The 18,125-nt window shown below is 46.3% G+C and overlaps 1 protein-coding gene across 1 annotated transcript; it reads right to left on the reverse strand.

Moving 5' to 3' along the window:
- Nucleotides 1-5,080: 5,080 nt before the first annotated feature.
- Nucleotides 5,081-16,979, reverse strand: pcsk1nl (proprotein convertase subtilisin/kexin type 1 inhibitor, like). The gene is made up of 6 exons (XM_030055773.1): nucleotides 16,875-16,979; nucleotides 8,184-8,442; nucleotides 6,853-7,096; nucleotides 6,423-6,584; nucleotides 5,325-5,553; nucleotides 5,081-5,294 (listed from the first exon to the last, which is right to left on the reverse strand). The coding sequence occupies exons 1-6, from the start codon at nucleotides 16,926-16,928 to the stop codon at nucleotides 5,106-5,108; spliced, it is 1,137 nt and encodes a 378-aa protein (XP_029911633.1). The 5' UTR covers nucleotides 16,929-16,979; the 3' UTR covers nucleotides 5,081-5,105.
- Nucleotides 16,980-18,125: the final 1,146 nt, after the last annotated feature.

Genomic DNA, 18,125 nt, shown 5'->3' on the forward strand with positions numbered 1-18,125 from the left:
CTTTAAAAACGTGCTGTCTGACGGATAGAACCGGCTAACATTTGTTTTTACCGCCTGACAAGATTTTTTTTCATCACCACGAAGAAAATGATCACTGCTTTACTTTTTACATTTATTTCTAACAGATGAACTCAACAGTGAAAAATGCGGCTTCAAAATGGCGTCAGACAAAAGTGTCGACTCACGGCAGAAGCAGAAGTTTCTTTCTTTCTTTCTTCGTTTCTTTCTGTCTTCTTGGACTTGAAGTCAAAGATAAACAGAAATCCTCTCCTGCCGTCTGAACGTGTGCAGCTCTTCTACATCATGACAGTGGGACAGTCCAACATTAATGATGATGATGAGCCTCCTGGTCGCGGCTCGTCCGAACCTTCAACCAAACTTTCACTTCCACTTGTGCTGCGTTCACGTCCTCATCGGGCTGATGGGAGAATTCAGCAGCTCCCACCTGCATCCCTGTGCTACTACTACGGTGCTGAGCACAAAATGCTTTGAATTGGTGTGAAAAATGTTGAATGAATGCTTGCGAACTCCACGACCGCGGGCATGTGTTTGTTGTAAATCATGTAACTTAGCCTACAATAAAATTAAACAGAAATGTAACTTAATGCTTTAATTTATTATGTAGCCGAGCACAATAAGGAAACAGGCTGCAGTGTGTTTTTCTGGCGTGTCCACAGCTGCGCACAGGACTGTGTCGTTTCTTTTCTTTTTTTTTCTTCTCTTTTTTTTTCAAGGCTCCTCAAGTCATTTTTTAATTCGTTTCTATGTAGAAAACGAGCGCTCGGAGGTTGCGACGGTGACAGGAAGAGTTAGAAATAATAGGAAAGCTGTGCAAACCTCACTGAACGTAGAGGTTAGTGCTGGGTGATTTACAATCAGCATTTTAGCTAAATCCACAGCAGATTTTTTTTTTTTTTTTTTTTTGGTATTATCTCATCCCTGAAACCCGTTCTAAAAGAAAGCAGCTGGCCAGGGAGTGTGAAGCTGGGCTATGTCGCTGCAGTGCTCAGCGAGCGGTGTATAGGGTGGCCATACGTCCGGAGTTTGGCCGGACAGTCCGGAATTTAAATGCCTTGTCCGGCGTCCGGCGCAGTCTCAAGGCGGACGCTTATTTGTCCTCCTTTTTGGAGTTGCACTTGAACGCAACGCTGCATATCGTCCAATCATGGTGTAAGACAGGCCCGGACTTACGTCGGGAGAACCGGGACATTTTTCTTTTCGTCATAGACTTTTAAATTACAATCCAAAAAGTACATTCATTGGATGCGCGTTAGTTTTTCTCCTCCTGCGCTGCTGTGTGCTCATGCCACGGTGTGTGTGTGTGTGTGTGTGTGTGTGTGTGTGTGTGTGTGTGTGTGTGTGTGTGTGTGTGTGTGTGTGTGACTGAGGAGCACACACTCACCGGCGCTGTCTGAAGCATAGCGCGGTGAGAACAAAGTTAAGACAGCAGCACTGACATAGATTACGTAACAAATCCAAGACTTTTCACTGGCTAACAGCAGCACACTGGTATCACTTCGGCTTATTTTTCAATCTATGTTATCACATGCATACTACTGCTCATTTATTGGTAGCTGAATTGTTAGGTCTGGTTGATAAGTAATTTACATTTTTAAAATAATAATAATAATTTAACATATTGTTAAATAAAAAAAAAGCCAGCATGATGCAGGTCAAAGACTAAAAAAGACTATTGACTAAAACTAGACTAAAATGCTTTGTAATTTAGTCGACTAAAACTAAACTAGACTAAAATGCTTTGGGTTTTCTTCGACTAAAACTAGACTAAAATACTTTGTAATTTAGTCGACTAAAACTAGACTAAAATACTTTGGATTTTCTTCGACTAAAACTAGACTCAAATGCCAAGACTTTTTGTCAACTAAAATGTGACTAAACAAAAAAGAATACAAGTTGACTAAATATGACTAAAACTAGTCATTTGACACAAGACTAAGACTAAAACTAAATTGAATTTAACACTGGTAGGGAAGGCGAGTGTCCTCAGAAAGTTCATCAAAGTGACATTTAACTTTCTGGTTGCTTCAAACTGTTTGACCGCCCGTTTAGCAGCTGGAGCAGGAGTGGTGGATTTAGCCTCATCAAACTGGCCCCTGTACTCTGATGGCGTTTTGCAGTAGAGTGGATGCTGTGAGGATTTCAGTGTGTTTCACTTGCAGTAACTGTGAAGGAGTGTTTATGCATTCCAAAATCTTGGTCTGCATGTTAACCAAAAATATAAAAGAAAACTTACTGATTGCCTCCTTTAGTGCACTAGCTTCAGTGCGCTCATCTTTTTTGTCACTGATGAGGTTTATTTTGATGAGGGCTTTCACAGTGTCCCCATATCTGTACCTTAATGCAGCAAGCGCCTCATGTCGAGAGGACCAGCGAGCAGGACGTAAGCACTTTAAAGTGATCTGTCTGCTCTCTGGCGTCATCAATTCGCTTTATACTGTGACCAAAAAAGTTGTGTCAGGCCTCTCCGGTGTCATAAAACTGTTTCACTCCAGTGACGTTTTTAACAGAGTCGTTGAGTGCCAGGTTGAGATTTTGAGCAGCTCAATGAACATAACAAGCAAGGGGTTCTCTCTCTGCTGTTCTTGCTTGTCTGCCTGTATACACACCACTCATATTAGCAGCTCCATCATGTCCCTGTCCACGGCATTTAGACAGATCTAACCTGTTTTTCTCTGTCGAGCCCAGGGTTTTGTTTTCAAGTTCTGAAGCAGATGAGCCCGCAGTGGCTTCAAATCCCCAAAACACTTCACTGATCTGTATATCTACAGCAATATCCATGTCATTTCTAATAATGGTCACGGAACGGTACGCCTGGCTCAACTGGTCTATCTTGGACACACCTTGTATCCATGACAACAGAATAAAATGGGGCTCCATTTATGTCATCAGTTATGTCAGCTTTAACACGATGAGATAATATGTAAATGATCTCATCCTGAATCTGGTGACTTAGGTATTTCACTGAGCCTCTGGTCGGTTGATTAGCTCTTTCAAAACCGGGTCATAGCGTGCCAATAATTCAATTACTGATAAAAAGTTGCCAGCATTTCCCTGACCAAGCGCCTCCCTTTGGCCCCTGGATGCCAAGTGACATGAAGCTAGAGTGAGTGTTACATTTACAATGCGCATTTACAATTCTTCTCCATTTCAGCATCTATTGTACTGTGGAGTTTCCATTGCTCGTGTACTTTGCATGCATCAAGATGTATTTTAGAAACGTCATGCTTTGGAATTTTCTTAGAAAGATGCCCCCAGTCTTTCATTCTGTTTATGCATTATTATAAAAGGGTGCGTTTCGCTGGGCATAAAGCCAGCAAGGCTCACAGTAACAGCTGTCTGATTTTGGTGAATAACACAACCGACTGCGTGGCAATTTCGTCCCAACTTTAGTGGTGGAGGTGTAATAACTTTCCGAAAAACAACAGTTGTCCACATCGGTGGGAAACGGACCTTTGGGTTTCATGGTTTCATTTATTCTTTGACTGCATGGCCGCTAAACAGTTTTGGTTTGATCTAGAGACTTACTTCCTTAAAGCTTCCAAAGCACCCTTTTCTCTAAAGCTAAAAGATATAATTTGTTACTATAGTAACCCAGTCGACAGAACCTTTAAATATTTAATTAACTTTGTTATTCTATATGCTAAGTTTTTCATTCACAACAAAAGTTTTCCAAATCTATCCCCAAATTCTTGCCTTTTCAATTAGAACTTAATTCTGTGCTCAGAGCTATGAGATTAATTAATAACAAGAAAAGCAATAAGTTAGTGAGAGTGTATGATGATTTTTCTCTGAAGCCTCAGTCTAAAGGATATCCTATGATTCAGTCTCTGTTTTAAAGTGATAGTTCTTTTTCTTTCCCATTTCTGTTTTTTCCTTTTTTTTATACTAATAGGAGCTGATGCTGTTCACCTTGTGGACTTTGATTATCCTGTTATTGTGTTGTATGCAAAAAAAAATGTTTTGTATGCAAAGAATTTAATAATAATAATAATAAAAAAAAGACTGTGTTTGTGAGACGTTCAGGTGCAGCAGCGGCGCTCGGCTCAGACTCAGGAGACTCTGCTGCTGCCTTCAGGTGCCGTCGCAAAGAACGGAAGAACCGGCCTTTCATTGTTTTGTTTTTTTGGACTTTACGATGCTCGTCCCGAACCAAAGGAGCAACAACGGATCAAAGCAGATACCAGTCCAGAGAGACAGGCAGACAGACAGGCAGACAGACAGGCAGACAGCAGGCTGTGGTGGGATATTGACTTTAATCTGGAGTGAGAGATCAAAGAAAAGACAGAAGTTCACTACAGACGAGTTTACACTGACAGAAGTGACTGAAGCACAGACTGAAGCTAATATGCAGGAACACAACACGCCGAGCTGCACACACATTTACCCAGAAGCACCCTCTCTCTCCACCTGTCTGTCTCTCTCCCTGTCTCACCCTCTCTCTGTCTGTCTGTCCGGGCTCAGGACAGGAGACAGTCTGAACAGAAGGAGGAGAAACACTCGGCTGAACAGCCATGGATCTGATCGATCGGACTGATTCTAGATTTATTACTGAACTGATCATTTTTCAATCATTTTTCAACTTTTCCATAAATTTCCTCTAAACAGCTTTAAGCTTTAAACAGCTCCTCAGATGATTAGCACTGAAATCATCCACGTGTCTCTGGTAGCTCAGTCTGCTAGCATGCTAATTAACGTTAATAGCTAACTTTATGGGGTACCTCTGCACCTCCACACCTCCATTTCTCCTCCCTCCCTCCCTCCCTCCTCCTCCTCCTCCCTCCATTGCAGGTAATACAGAATGTGTTTTCTTTCTCACTTTCTGTCCATCCACCGAATCTCTTCCACACCTCCTTTTCTGTTTCTCCTTTTCTTTTCCTCTCCTTTCTCTTCCTACGTCCCCTGATCCCTGTCCTCCTCCTCCTCCCTCCATCACTCCTTCTCTCCTCCTCCTCTCCCTCCTCCCTCCATCATTCCTTCTCTCCTCCTCCTCTCCCTCCTCCCTCCATCATTCCTTCTCTCCTCCTCCTCTCCCTCCTCCCTCCATCATTCCTTTTCTCCTCCTCCTCCTCCTCCTCCTCCTCCTCCTACTCCTCCAGATACTGTAGGATCTGCTGAATCAGTATCTGGGGGTCGTAGTTCACTGCGGCTCTCCTCCGGCGCCTACCACTCCCATGATTCAGTTCTTCTGCTGTTGCCATGGTATCGATGCGTTTCATCCTCTGCAGGCCGGCGGTGGCGGCGGGACGCTGCTGGGGTGTGGTGTTCTCCCCCCCTCCTCCTCCCCCTCTCCTCCTCCCTTCCTCCTCCTCCTCCTCCACCTCCAGCCTCTTCACTCGCAGCAGGGGGGGGTCGTTGCTAGGCGACGGGGGCGGCATGTCATCGAGGGAACGGCGGGTTCTCCTGTGGGCGGGGCTGGCAGCATTGGCCCCGCCCCCTCCGGCTGGGATAGTCAGGTCCCTCCTCGCTCGGCGACCGGAGGGGCTGCCGGCGTTGCCGGGGCCAAGGCTCGCCAGTATCCTAGCAACCAGGTATCTAAGGAGGGAGGGGGAGATGAGTGTTTCAGCCTCATGTGATGATGTGATGCAGGGTGATTGATTCCATATTTATTACAGAACTGATCAAAACTACGCCATCATTTTTACCAGCAGGCTGTGATTATCCAATCAGCAGCCTCGCTCCCAGCAGTGTGCTGTTATTGCAGGTATTTTCCCATCAGCCCCTGTGCTTCCTGTCCTCATTTAATGAATGTAATTCTCTCTGGACTCCAGGCCAGTTTCCAGACCAAATCACAGTTTATGTGCAGGAAGACCCTCTGCTCCCTGCCGGGTCAGAGCGAGGGGGGGCAGCAAACCCTCCACAGCGTATTAAAGCCATCGTATGGAAAAAAACATCTGAGAATTACAGAGGTTAAGGTGGTAAATTTACAAGAATAAAACCAGTGAAACCAGTTTGTCCTCCTCCTGTTGGATCCAGTCTGAAGGAAATCCTGCTGGTCTGAGTCCAGAACCCCAACCTCCTCCTCAGCATCTGGACTCTGAAGAGACGTTGCTGTGACTTGGGCCGATTCAGAAGAAAACAATCTGCTGATTCTGGGCTCAGATCAGCAGGATCTCCTTGTTCCTGAATCCCATGTCAGAGTAGAATCTGCTGAGGGGATCAGCTGCAGGCCTGAGACACGGCCAGCAGGGGGCAGCACAGGTGGAGCCTCGGCCAGCAGGGGGCAGCACGGGTGGAGCCACGCACAAAGAGGAAAAGACAAACTGGTTTTCTGAGTTTTTTTCCAGCTCCATGTTGTTTTGCTCTAACACACACCACCACCATCATGTCGGCCATGAGAACAGCATCACCCAGCAGGACCAGGACCTGCTGGGAAGATGTAAGGCAGCATCGTTCTTCCTCACCTCAGAGTCTCCTGGTCAGTTCCTCTGGACAGTCCTGGTCCCGGTCTTTGGGTCAGTCCTGGTCCAGGTCTTTGGGTCAGTCCTGGTCCAGGTCTTGCAGCCTGCTGCAGTCTCTCCTGCCTCGCTCGCTCTAGCAGAGCCTGGGCGATCTGAGGCTCCACCCTGCAGGAGAGGTCAAAGGTCAGAGAGGAGGACTAGTTTCACTGCCGGTTCAGATCAGAGAGCGGAGAGAGTGAGAGGGTCGACTCGAGCTACTTCTGTCAGCGTCTGGAAAAACAGCAATCACACAAGGACTGTGTGTGTGTGTGTGTGTGTGTGTGTGTGTAGGTGTGTGTGTGTGTGTGTACGTGTGTGTGTGTGTGTGTGTGTGGGTGTGTGTGTGTGTGTGGTGTGTGTGTGTGTGTGTGTGTGTGTGTGAGGTGACGCTGACCTCTGCAGCAGGGCGTGGGCGAGCTGCGGCTCCATCAGGCCCCACCAGGCCGCCGGGGGCTTGCCCATGCTCACCGCCCGGCCCGTCTCATCGTAGTCCGGGGGGGCCGGGCCCTGGAAGTCCCCCGGCTCCTCCTCGTCCTCCTCGTCCTCCTCCTCCTCCTCCACCACGTCCACATCGCCGGGGCCGACCAATCCCGCGCTCTCCGCCTCGCTCAGCAGGCGGAGCAGAGCTGCCAGGTAGGCTGTTGGTCGGTCAGTTTGGATTATTCAGCAGTTTGAGAAAACAGGTTTCATCTTAAAATCAACGAAATCAGGTGAAATGTCAGATTTTTATCAAAATCTAATTAGTTAAGACATTAAAGACTTGAATACAAGGCAGTAACGCCCATATACATTGAAAGGTACAAGTCCCCCCCAATGTTCAGGCTCTCCAAAAATGCCCTTTTTGCTCATATCCTTGAAACTTTTTAATAATTTCTTGTAAATTTTGGGGTCATTTCTTGCTAATCGTCTCACCGTCTTTTTCTTATGTTTTTGAAAAAAAAAATCAAGTGAATTTGCTGAAAAAAGGTAATCTGCAAAACAGTAAGACAGACTGATGGCAGGAACAGATGCTAACAGCTGCTAGAAGGTGCAGCAGGGACCTGCTAACTCAAAGCTGTGGGGGCGGGGTTACCACTGATAACATCCAATCAGAGGAGAGGAGAGATGACAGCCCGGTCAGGTGCTGTGAGTCAGAGAGAAAAAAAAGCAGGTGTGGCCTCCTGTGCTGCAGCGATCACAGCTTCCTCCGTTTTGCATCAGGTGAGTATGACAGGTAACTGCTGCGTGGCCTCTGATTGGCTGAGCGTCACTGAGTCCTCAGGCTGAAGGCGGTGCAGCCGCCAGGTGAAGGTAAAGAGAGTTTGTCTTTGCACCTCATGGAGTTTTGAATGAGACACAAATGTTTCTTTAGCACCGCCCCCTCAGTCTGACCCACGACCACAAACCCAGAGTATTGATTTTATAATCATATGATCAGATGATCAGAGGAGAGGAAAACAATCTCAGAGATGCTGGTGTCGATCACAGTGTCGTTTTTATTGGACAAATGGCTAAAATTGCCTGATTGATCATAAAAACTACTGAAAACTAACAATTAGCTGATTGACTAATCAATTTCCAGTTAGAGCTGGATTTATTTTTGCATTATGAACTGTGAACGTGATGCTTAATGTTTCTTATGAAACCCTCACTCCCACCACCAGGTGGCGGTAACGAGGCTCACAGAGGCAGTGCAGTTCTCTGGATGGAACATGGGTGGCGCTCTCTACATTTTCACTCTCTGACCTGCTTCCTGTTCCTCTTCCTGCTGCAGCTCCCTCCTCTGGTCGCTCTCCACCAATCGTTGCAGAGCCTGGTCCAAGCCCCTCCCCCTCCAGTCGTCAGATTGGTAGTAGGGGTCGTTGACCCCGCCCCCCCTCCCGGTGGGATACGTCAGCATCTCGGCCTCATAGGGCAGCAAGTCACGGAGCTCCCTGCGCAGACGTCTGGCCACGCCCACTGAGACATCTAGGCCACGCCCACCGGCACGAGCTGTAGGCAGAGACTGGGCGAGCGAGGAGAGAGAGAGAGACATTAGATTAGCTGTTCTGTCCATCGGGGGGCAGCGCTGAGCACTCGGCCGGGTCGGCTGCAGAGACGCAAACACACGCAGCATCACGTTGCCATGGAAACAACAGACACAATCACACACGTCCTCACCAGGACACAAGACACAGAGTGGACAACATCCAGGAGGTCAGAGGTCACAGCCCGAGCCTCCTTTGCGGGGGTGTGTGGGGGTGGGGGAGTGGGGGGGCCGATGATGAAGATGATGAAGAGGAGGAGGAGGACAGGAAGGAGGAAAGGGAAGACAGGAGGATGATTTCTCTCCTCTGCAGTCTTCTCACCTCCCACTCACATCGCCTCACTTCCTGGCTGACTCAGAGTTCTCTCTCTCACACACACACACACACACACACACACACACTCTCTCTCTCTCTCTCTCTCTCTCTCTCTCACACACACACACACACACACACACTCTCTCTCTCTCTCTCTCTCACACACACACACACACACACACACACACACACTCTCTCTCTCTCTCACACACACACTCTCTCTCTCTCTCTTTCTCTCTCTCTCACACACACACACACACACACACTCTCTCTCTCTCTCTCTCTCTCTCTCTCTCCCTCTCACACACACACACACACACACACTCTCTCTCTCTCTCTCTCTCTCTCTCTCTCTCTCTCCCTCTCTCTCTCACACACACACACACACACACACACACTCTCTCTCTCTCTCTCTCTCTCTCTCTCTCTCACACACACACACACACACACACAGTGTTTGGACTGATATGATATTTAGTCTCCTCTCAGGCAGCAGAGTGTGACACTGCAGTCTGATCTGCTGCAATAACTAACACTTACAGTACTGATACTGATACTACATATACTACTGATACTACTGAGCTGATACTACTGATACTACTGATACTACTGAGCTGATACTACTGATACTACTGATACTGATACTACTAATACTACTGATACTGATACTACTGATACTGATACTACTAATACTACTGATACTACTGAGCTGATACTACTGATACTACTGATACTGATACTACTAATACTACTGATACTGATACTACTGATAATACTGATACTACTGATACTGATACTACTGATACTACTGAGCTGATACTACTGATACTACTGATACTACTGAGCTGATACTACTGATACTACTAATACTGATACTACTAATACTACTGATACTACTGAGCTGATACTACTGATACTACTGATACTGATACTACTAATAATACTGATACTGAGACTACTGATAATACTGATACTGATACTACTAATACTACTGATACTGCTGATGCTGATACTAGTGATACTACTGATACTACTAATACTACTGATACTACTGATGCTGATACTAGTGATACTACTGATACTACTGATACTGATACTACTGATACTACTGATACTGATACTACTAATACTACTAATACTGATACTACTGATGCTCCTGATGCTCCTGATACTGATACTACTGATACTACTGATATTACCGATACTGATACTACTCATACTACTGGTACTATTGATACTACTGATACTGATACTACTGATACTACTGATACTGATACTACTGATACTACTGATACTACTGGTACTGATACTACTGATATTACTGTTTCTACTGATACTGATACTACTGATACTACTGAAACTACTGATACTGATACTACTGAAACTACTGATACTACTGAAACTACTGATACTGATACTACTGATACTGCTGAAACTACTGATACTACTGAAACTACTGATAGTACTGATACTACTGATACTGATACTACTGATACTACTGAAACTACTGAAACTACTGATACTACTGAAACTAGTGTACTGATACTGAAGCTACTGATACTGATACTACTGCTGTTACACCTGATACTGCTACTACTACTGCTAGTGTACTGTCACTGTTACTACTAATGCTGAATGATGAATGTATTATATTTTAGCAAGTCTCTAGTCTACAGTACAACCCCCCCACACACACTGTAGTACTACTGTGTACTACTGTAGAGCTGTAGTACTGAAGTGCTGTATTACTGTTGTACTGTACTACTGTAGTGCTGTAGTACTGTAGCCAGTAGTACTGTAGTACTGTAGCCAGTAGTACTGTAGTGCAGTAGTGCTGTAGTACTGTAGTACTGTAGTACTGTAGTGCTATCGTACTGTAGTACTGTAGTGCTGTAGTGCTGTAGTACTGTAGTACTTTAGTGCTGTAGTGCTGTAGTACTGTAGTCAGCAGTACTGTAGTGCTGTAGTACTGTAGTGCTGCAGTACTGTAGTACTGTAGCCAGTAGTACTATAGCGCTGTAGTACTGTAGTGCTGTAGAATTGTAGAGCTGTAGTACTGTAGCCAGCAGTGCTGTAGTGCTGTAGTACTGTAGTGTAGTACTGTAGTGCTGTAGCCAGTAGTACTGTAGTACTGTAGTGCTGTAGTACTGTAGTATTGTAGTGCTGTAGTACTGCAGTGCTGTAGTGTAGTACTGTAGTGCTGTAGTGCTGTAGTACTGTAGCCAGTGGTGCTGTAGTGCTGTAGTACTGTAGTGCTGTAGTACTGTAGTACTGTAGTGCTGTACTGCGGTAGTGCTGTAGTACTGTAGTGCTATTGCCTGTAGTACTGTAGTGCTCTAGTACTGTAGTACTGTAGTGCTGTAGTACTGTAGTACTGTAGTGCTGTAGTACTGTAGTACTGTAGTGCTGTAGCCTGTAGTACTGTAGTACTGTAGTGCTGTAGTACTGTAGTACTGTAGTGCTGTAGCCTGTAGTACTGTAGTGCTCTAGTACTGTAGTACTGTAGTGCTGTAGTACTGTAGTACTGTAGTGCTGTAGTACTGTAGTACTGTACTGCTGTAGTGCTGTAGTGCTGTAGTGCTGTAGCCTGTAGTACTGTAGTACTGTACTGCTAAAGTGGGGAAAAAGCGAAAAGTGAACTGAGTTTCCGCTCATGTTGGTGGCTTTGAAGCAAAGCAATGTTTTTCATGCGCTCGCGCGCAACCATTATACAACACATAGATCCAACCGAGCAATCTGATTGGTCAATCAGACGTTTAGAATGTGCTCAAATGAGCATGACAGCACGGCTAGCTGTGCTCACATGAAAAATACCTCAACACTGAAAATATTACTCCGCCTATATCTTATTGCCCGGGTCTGTGTGGTTTCCATGGCAACATGAAACTTTTCACTGAAACAGTACCTGCTGAGGCAGAGTCAGTACCACGGACAGTACCTGCTGAGGCAGAGTCAGAACCACGGACAGTACCTGCTGAGGCAGAGTCAGAACCACGGACAGTACCTGCTGAGGCAGATTCAGCACCACGGACAGTACCTGCTGAGGCAGATTCAGCACCACGGACAGTACCTGCTGAGGCAGATTCAGCACCACGGACAGTACCGGGAAGATTTCTCATGGAGATGTGCGGCTGTAACTTTGTTCTTGTTATTAATGTGTTAATGTTATCAGTTATTAATTAGCCTATTAATCGTTATTAATTTTAGTCTTAATGAGTTGCCTAGGCCATTGATTTAATTAGTTTGTCAATTTGTTTGCATCTGTGCATTGAAATGAACATTTAATAAATCAACACATCTGTGAAAGCTGTGGTCTTTATTTCAGAGGTAAATTGATAACAGCCTGAAAAGGTGATTCTATAACTCTGTTCAGCCTTAATGTGACTGCTTACTGTCCTTAGTTTTGCTGCTTAGCCACATTAATCGGAGCTGACGTTAAATTGGAGTGACACACCCCCAGCTGAAATAAAACATCTGCCGGTGACTTTATGAAAAGACAGATGTTTGTTGTGGTGCCAACACTGGAAAGCAGTAGCCTGTATTTAAATATAACTGTGAATATGAGTTGGTTGTAGATAAAGATCAGCTGTGTTGGTGAGTCGTTGTCACGGCAACTGTTAGCTTAAAAATGACTGAGAAGTCGGCAGAAGTATAACTATCAGTCCATGAAAAAATTATTTTTTCCAGCTGATATTCTAGTTCCAACATGATTGAGCTAGCAGAGCAGTTTTGTGTTGCTGTGTGTCGGATTTATTCAGTTTTGGGGAATCACGATGTCTAGAAAACATGATAAGCCCAAGTTGGCTGATAAGGACTAGTTACCGTCAGATCTCATGTGTTTCCACTGAAACGGAGAGAATACTAGCAAAAAACTTTGATATTTTGAGAGCGAAATGCTCACAGTATGAAAACATTTTGATCATATATTTTATTTTGTTGGTAATAGTTGTATAATTGCATTGTATTTTGTGTGTTGTTTTTTTGTTAATTGTATGAAGTTATGCTGTTTATTCATAGCATAGGTTACAAGTCCATGCATTTTACTCAATGGCCTTGGTGCCCTGGCATGTGGCCTTAATGCAACACCAAAGGCCAAATGGCCTCACCCCTAAAATTGTGTAATTCTCACCCTGGCTGTAGTGCTGTAGTACTGTAGTGTAGTACTGTAGTACTGTAGTGCTGTAGTGCCGTAGCACTGTAGTGTAGTATTGTAGTACTGTAGTACTGTAGTGCTGTAGTGTGCTGCTGGTTCTGAGCTGAGCCGTGCAGAAGGAGCTGCCTTGGCTCCCAGCAGGAGCAGATGTATGTTTTCTCAGATCTATATGTGTGTGTGTGTGTGTGTGTGTGTGTGTGTGTGTGTGTGTGTGTGTGTGTGTGTGTGTGTGTGTGTAGGCAGAGCAGCTGAGGAGGCGGCGAGTCGTGACGGAGCGTCAGCAGACTGAAGCTGCTGCCACCACGTCACCATGATGGTGCCTGTGTTTTGCTGAGTCATGGTATCTGTCTGTGGGCGAGTCTGATTCACAGCCAGCAGACAACATCCATCACCCCCCCCCCCCCCCCCCCCCCCCCCCCACACACACACACACACACACACACACACCCACCCCCTCACCCCCAGCCTGCTGGCTGTGTGTGTGTGTGTGTGTTGTTCTGCACGTCTTTCTTTTTCCTCTTTGCTCACCTCAGTAACGTCTTTTCTTCTTTTTTTATGTGTTCATCTGTTCAGTTCTTCATGTAAACACCATCCAGACCCAAACGCTGTGTGTGTGTGTGTGTGTGTGTGTGTGTGTGTGTGTGTGTGTGTGTGTGTGTGTGTGTGTGTGTGTGTCTGTGTGTGTGTATGTTTGCTATGAGGATGCTGCCCGTGTCCAGGAGGCCTGCTGTTGCCATGGCAGCTGGTGTTCTTAACGAGCTGTTCTGTTCTACTCTGTTCCCTCCCTCTGCTAATTAGACCAGCCCTGTATGTGTGTCTGTGTGTGTGTGTGTGTGTGTGTGTGTGTGTGAGAGAGAGAGAGAGAGAAATATTACTATTGATTATCCAGGAGGCACACTGCTTTGTGTGTGTGTGTGTGTGTGTGTGTGTGTGTGTGTGTGTGTGTGTGTGTGTGGAGCGAACAGTCAGGGGGAAATTAATGAGAAGACGGAGTGAGAGCGAAAGAGAGAACAGAGCGAGGATGGAGTGTTACTGATTCAGCAGAATCCTCCCAGACTGCGCACACACACACACACACACACACACACACACACACACACACACACACACACTCCTTATGCAGTGAGACTTACTACAGTACGACATTTTTATTAACATACTAAACTATGGCATTTTGTGTCATGATTCTAATTTCAGCATTTTCTCTCATTTTATTTTTGCCATCATACGTCAGAGATACTACACAGCACACTGAGAGTACTACTGTGAGGTACTGCAGTACAGTGTGACATGGTACTGCTGTGGACTGTGGAGGTTCACGTCTGTCCATCTGTCAGTATGTTTACAGGACTACAGACAGGAAGAAGACAGACATGGGTAAATTGTAATTAAAAATAATTTACAACAAAAATGTGCAAAAATGTAAATAATACAAAAATAAAAATATTTTTAAAAAGTTAAAAACTACTTTTGCCTATGAAATTGGTGATGAAAAAATGAATGCATCTGTGTGTCTTCACTGGACGAAGCAGCTTTTGCTGTCAGAGTGTCAGCGTGTAGCAGTGACGGAGTACGAGGGCGGGGCCAAGAGGCAGGGGGCGGGGCCGGGCCCGGGGGGCGGGGCCGAGGGGGCAGTCGGGGGTCCTGTGAGCAACGCGAGCTCAAATCCACTGCAGGCAAACCTACAGCTTGTTTTCAGTCTGTGTGCTAATGTTAGCTAGAATCTCTGAATTTCTGAGTTTCTTATAAATTTGTGAGTTTTTTTTCGTAGATTTCTGACTTTAACCTGAGAATTAGCCCCGCCCCCCAGCACCGGCTCAATGGCGGCTCCTGGATCAGCTGGCGGCTCTGACGTTTCCCAGCATGCTCTCTGCTCTGCCAGTCAGCGCCTCGTTACGCTGACAGCAGCTTCAAGAAGCACAAACACGATTAATGAGAGCGAGACGCCGCCGCCGCCGCTGCCACCGCCGCCGCCACGGTCAAACAGAAACCTGAGGTCACTCACTCAGAGACACACACACACGCTCACACACTCTCTCTCACACACACACACACACACACACACACATGAATGGACACATGAAGCGGTAACTGCAGCGACAGCACCTGGTCGGCAGGTGAACGGCCTCGACTGAGACACAGCGAAGCGTCTGCGTTCGCACGGCGGCCATTTTGAACAGGTGTGCGCCGTGCCGAGGCAGACCGACGTCGGCGGCGTCTGAAACCGGCGTTTTATACCACATGACCTGAGAACACACACACCACCTGTAAGATAACAATGACATGAATTTAGCGGGGAGGTTAGCTAGCTAGCGCACTGGTTAGTAAACGGTCAGCGAGCTAACGTGGCTACGTGCTGCTAATTAGCGCTAACGGGCCAAACATTGTAAAGCGTGGCGGGACAGACGTCTGGAGGCCGGGTATCCCCAGTTTCTAATGTTTTTCAGTGGGAATTTTTCAACGGTTTGTTTCTTCTGTCTTCATGTTACAACTTCCTGTCAGCAATTTGTTTAGCTAGCAAGCTAACCAAATTAACTGCTAATTAACTACAAATTAGGAATGTTACGCACACCAATACAAACCCAACACACACACATCAGCCACCAGGACGTCCTGCGTGTTCTGCTGAAGCTAGCCAAGCCCGGTGGGACGTTAGCCGTGACAGCTCTCCATTCACTGTGCTCCTGTGTCGCTAGCTGCTAACTGCTAACTGCTAACTGCTAGCTGCTAGCTGCTAACTGCTAGCTGCTAACTGCTAGCTGCTAACTGCTAACTGCTAGCTGCTAGCTGCTAACTGCTAACTGCTAACTGCTAACTGCTAGCTGCTAACTGCTAACTGCTAACTGCTAACTGCTCTGTCCTTGTGGTTTATAAAAATCTCCTGTATGTCACTTTGGTCAAATGTGGATCGAATTTGTAACTGAATGCAGTTTCGATCAAAGTTAGATGAATGAGTGAATGAATGAATGAGTGAATGAATGAATGAATGTGAAGGGGTGAGGAGCTGAGCATGAACGTCAGAAAAACACAAAGCTAAGAGGTTCAACTTTAAAATGAGCAAAAGAAGAGGAGTTACAAAAATATACACAAAAATATTGAGAGGTCAGAAAAAACTGCAAACAACAACAACAACAACAACAACAACAACAACAACAACAAAACAAACAACTGACAGTGAGAAATACTGTAAACATGGCCAGAGAGCGACACACCGCCCCCCCCACCCCCCCGCTGTGTGGAGCCTTATCATTACCACACACACACACACACACACACGTACACGTACATGTACACACACACACACACACACATGCACGCATGCACACACGCACATGCACGCATACACACACGTACACAGATTATGGCCTGGTTGCTGTGGGTTACCGTCTCCTGTCGCCATGGTGACCGGTGCTGGAGGTGAAACTAATGTTCCATCTGTGACAGCTGCTGCAGAGCCAGCCCTGCGAGGGTTATGTCACACTGTGTGTGTGTGTGTGTGTGTGTGTGTGTGTGTGTGTGTGTGTGTGTGTGTGTGTGTGTGTGTGTGACTTGTGCTTTTCAGTCCATCATGATGCTACTGATATCTCTCTCTCTCTCTCTCTGCTGCTCCCTCGCTCATTTTCCATTTCCCTTTCACATTTCAGAATATCTGTCTGTCTGTCTGAGTGTCTGTCTGTCTGTCTCACACCACAGACAGACATACAGAGAGCGAGACAGGTAGATAGGTACATAGACAGCGAGCGGTGCTGTTATTCTGCATGACTGAATAATATCTGGTTACCGTGGTTACACAACATCATGATGACACACACACGCATAAACGACATGCATGTTTGTCTACGAACAACACGCACACACAGACACACACACACACACACACACACACACACACACACACACACACACACACACACACACAGACAGACACACACACACACCTACCTGGACAGTGTGTATCAGAGCGGCGCTCAGCAGCAGCAGGCACAGACTCGCCATTCTGACGGGGCGATCGACACCCACACACACACACTCTCTCCTCCGACTGATGTGATCACACACACACTGAGAGAGAGAGAGAGAGAGAGAGAGAGAGAGAGAAGGAGAGGGAGGGGAGGAGCTAGAGGCACGAGGAAGGAGAAGGAGAGGAGGAGGAGTTAAGTGGATGAGTAAAGATGGAGGGAGAGGGAGGAGGAGGGATGACAGAGAGGAAGAGGACGAGCTAAAAGTGAGGAGAGAGGAGGGAGAGAGGGAGGAGCTGTAGTGATGAGCGAGGAGGAGGAGCTTATCCTTCCTCCTCTCCTCCCTCAGCGGACACATCCTGTTCCTCCTAACATCCTTCCTCCTTTCCTTCCTACCTCCTCCTTTCCTTCGTGACCTGGAGTTCTTTAAAATGTGGAAATCTGTTCTCAGGTTGACAGGGAGCTCGTTCTGTTCTTTAAAGGAACATTCCAATATTTTGAGCAAAATCTCCCTTCTCCCCTCTTCCTCAGACTGAGTCCAGATGTGGGACACCATCTCCTCCTCGGGACGTCCAGCGGTTCAGTTCCTATGGGTGGCATTTCCTGTTAGCTTAGCATAAAGACTTGAAGTCTATGGGAGTGGTTAGCCTGGCTCCTCCCAGCAGCTCTGATGCATCTGATTCACACAGAGGATCATGTGGAGTTCACACACACACATCGTGGAATTATTATTATTATTTGTAAAAACTCTTTGTTTTGAAGAGAGGTTTGATGGTTGGAACCGGGGTGGGAATTATACCACGGCTAAGACGGCCACGACGGCCATGATGGCCCTCGCTCTGGCCGTAGTGCCCTGAAAATAATTGTACCCCTCACGGCCAATTTGGCCGGTGTGCCCCAAGCAGTCAATCTCTCAAGGTTATCATGGATGCATAGACGCCTTTATCTTATTGCCCGAGTCTGTGTGGTTTCCATGGCAACATGAAACTTTTCATCAAAACCTGCATCAAAAGCTGCTGTCAGCTGTGTTCGCCTGCATAATGGACCGTTTGGTTGTCGATTTTGATTTATTTGGCGACCTAAGTTTGGATAAACGGCTGAACGAGGAAGACAAGACAGAAGAGAAAAAGGAGAGATACGCGAGAGTGACGAGTGAAGAGCTGGATCAGCTGGAGAGGTCAGGAAATTAAGCCGGTACGGCCCGGTCAACGTCTTGGGCCGTCAAATGTCTACA

This window comes from Myripristis murdjan, chromosome 7, assembly GCF_902150065.1.
Source record: "Myripristis murdjan chromosome 7, fMyrMur1.1, whole genome shotgun sequence".
Taxonomy (NCBI): Eukaryota; Metazoa; Chordata; class Actinopteri; order Holocentriformes; family Holocentridae; genus Myripristis; species Myripristis murdjan.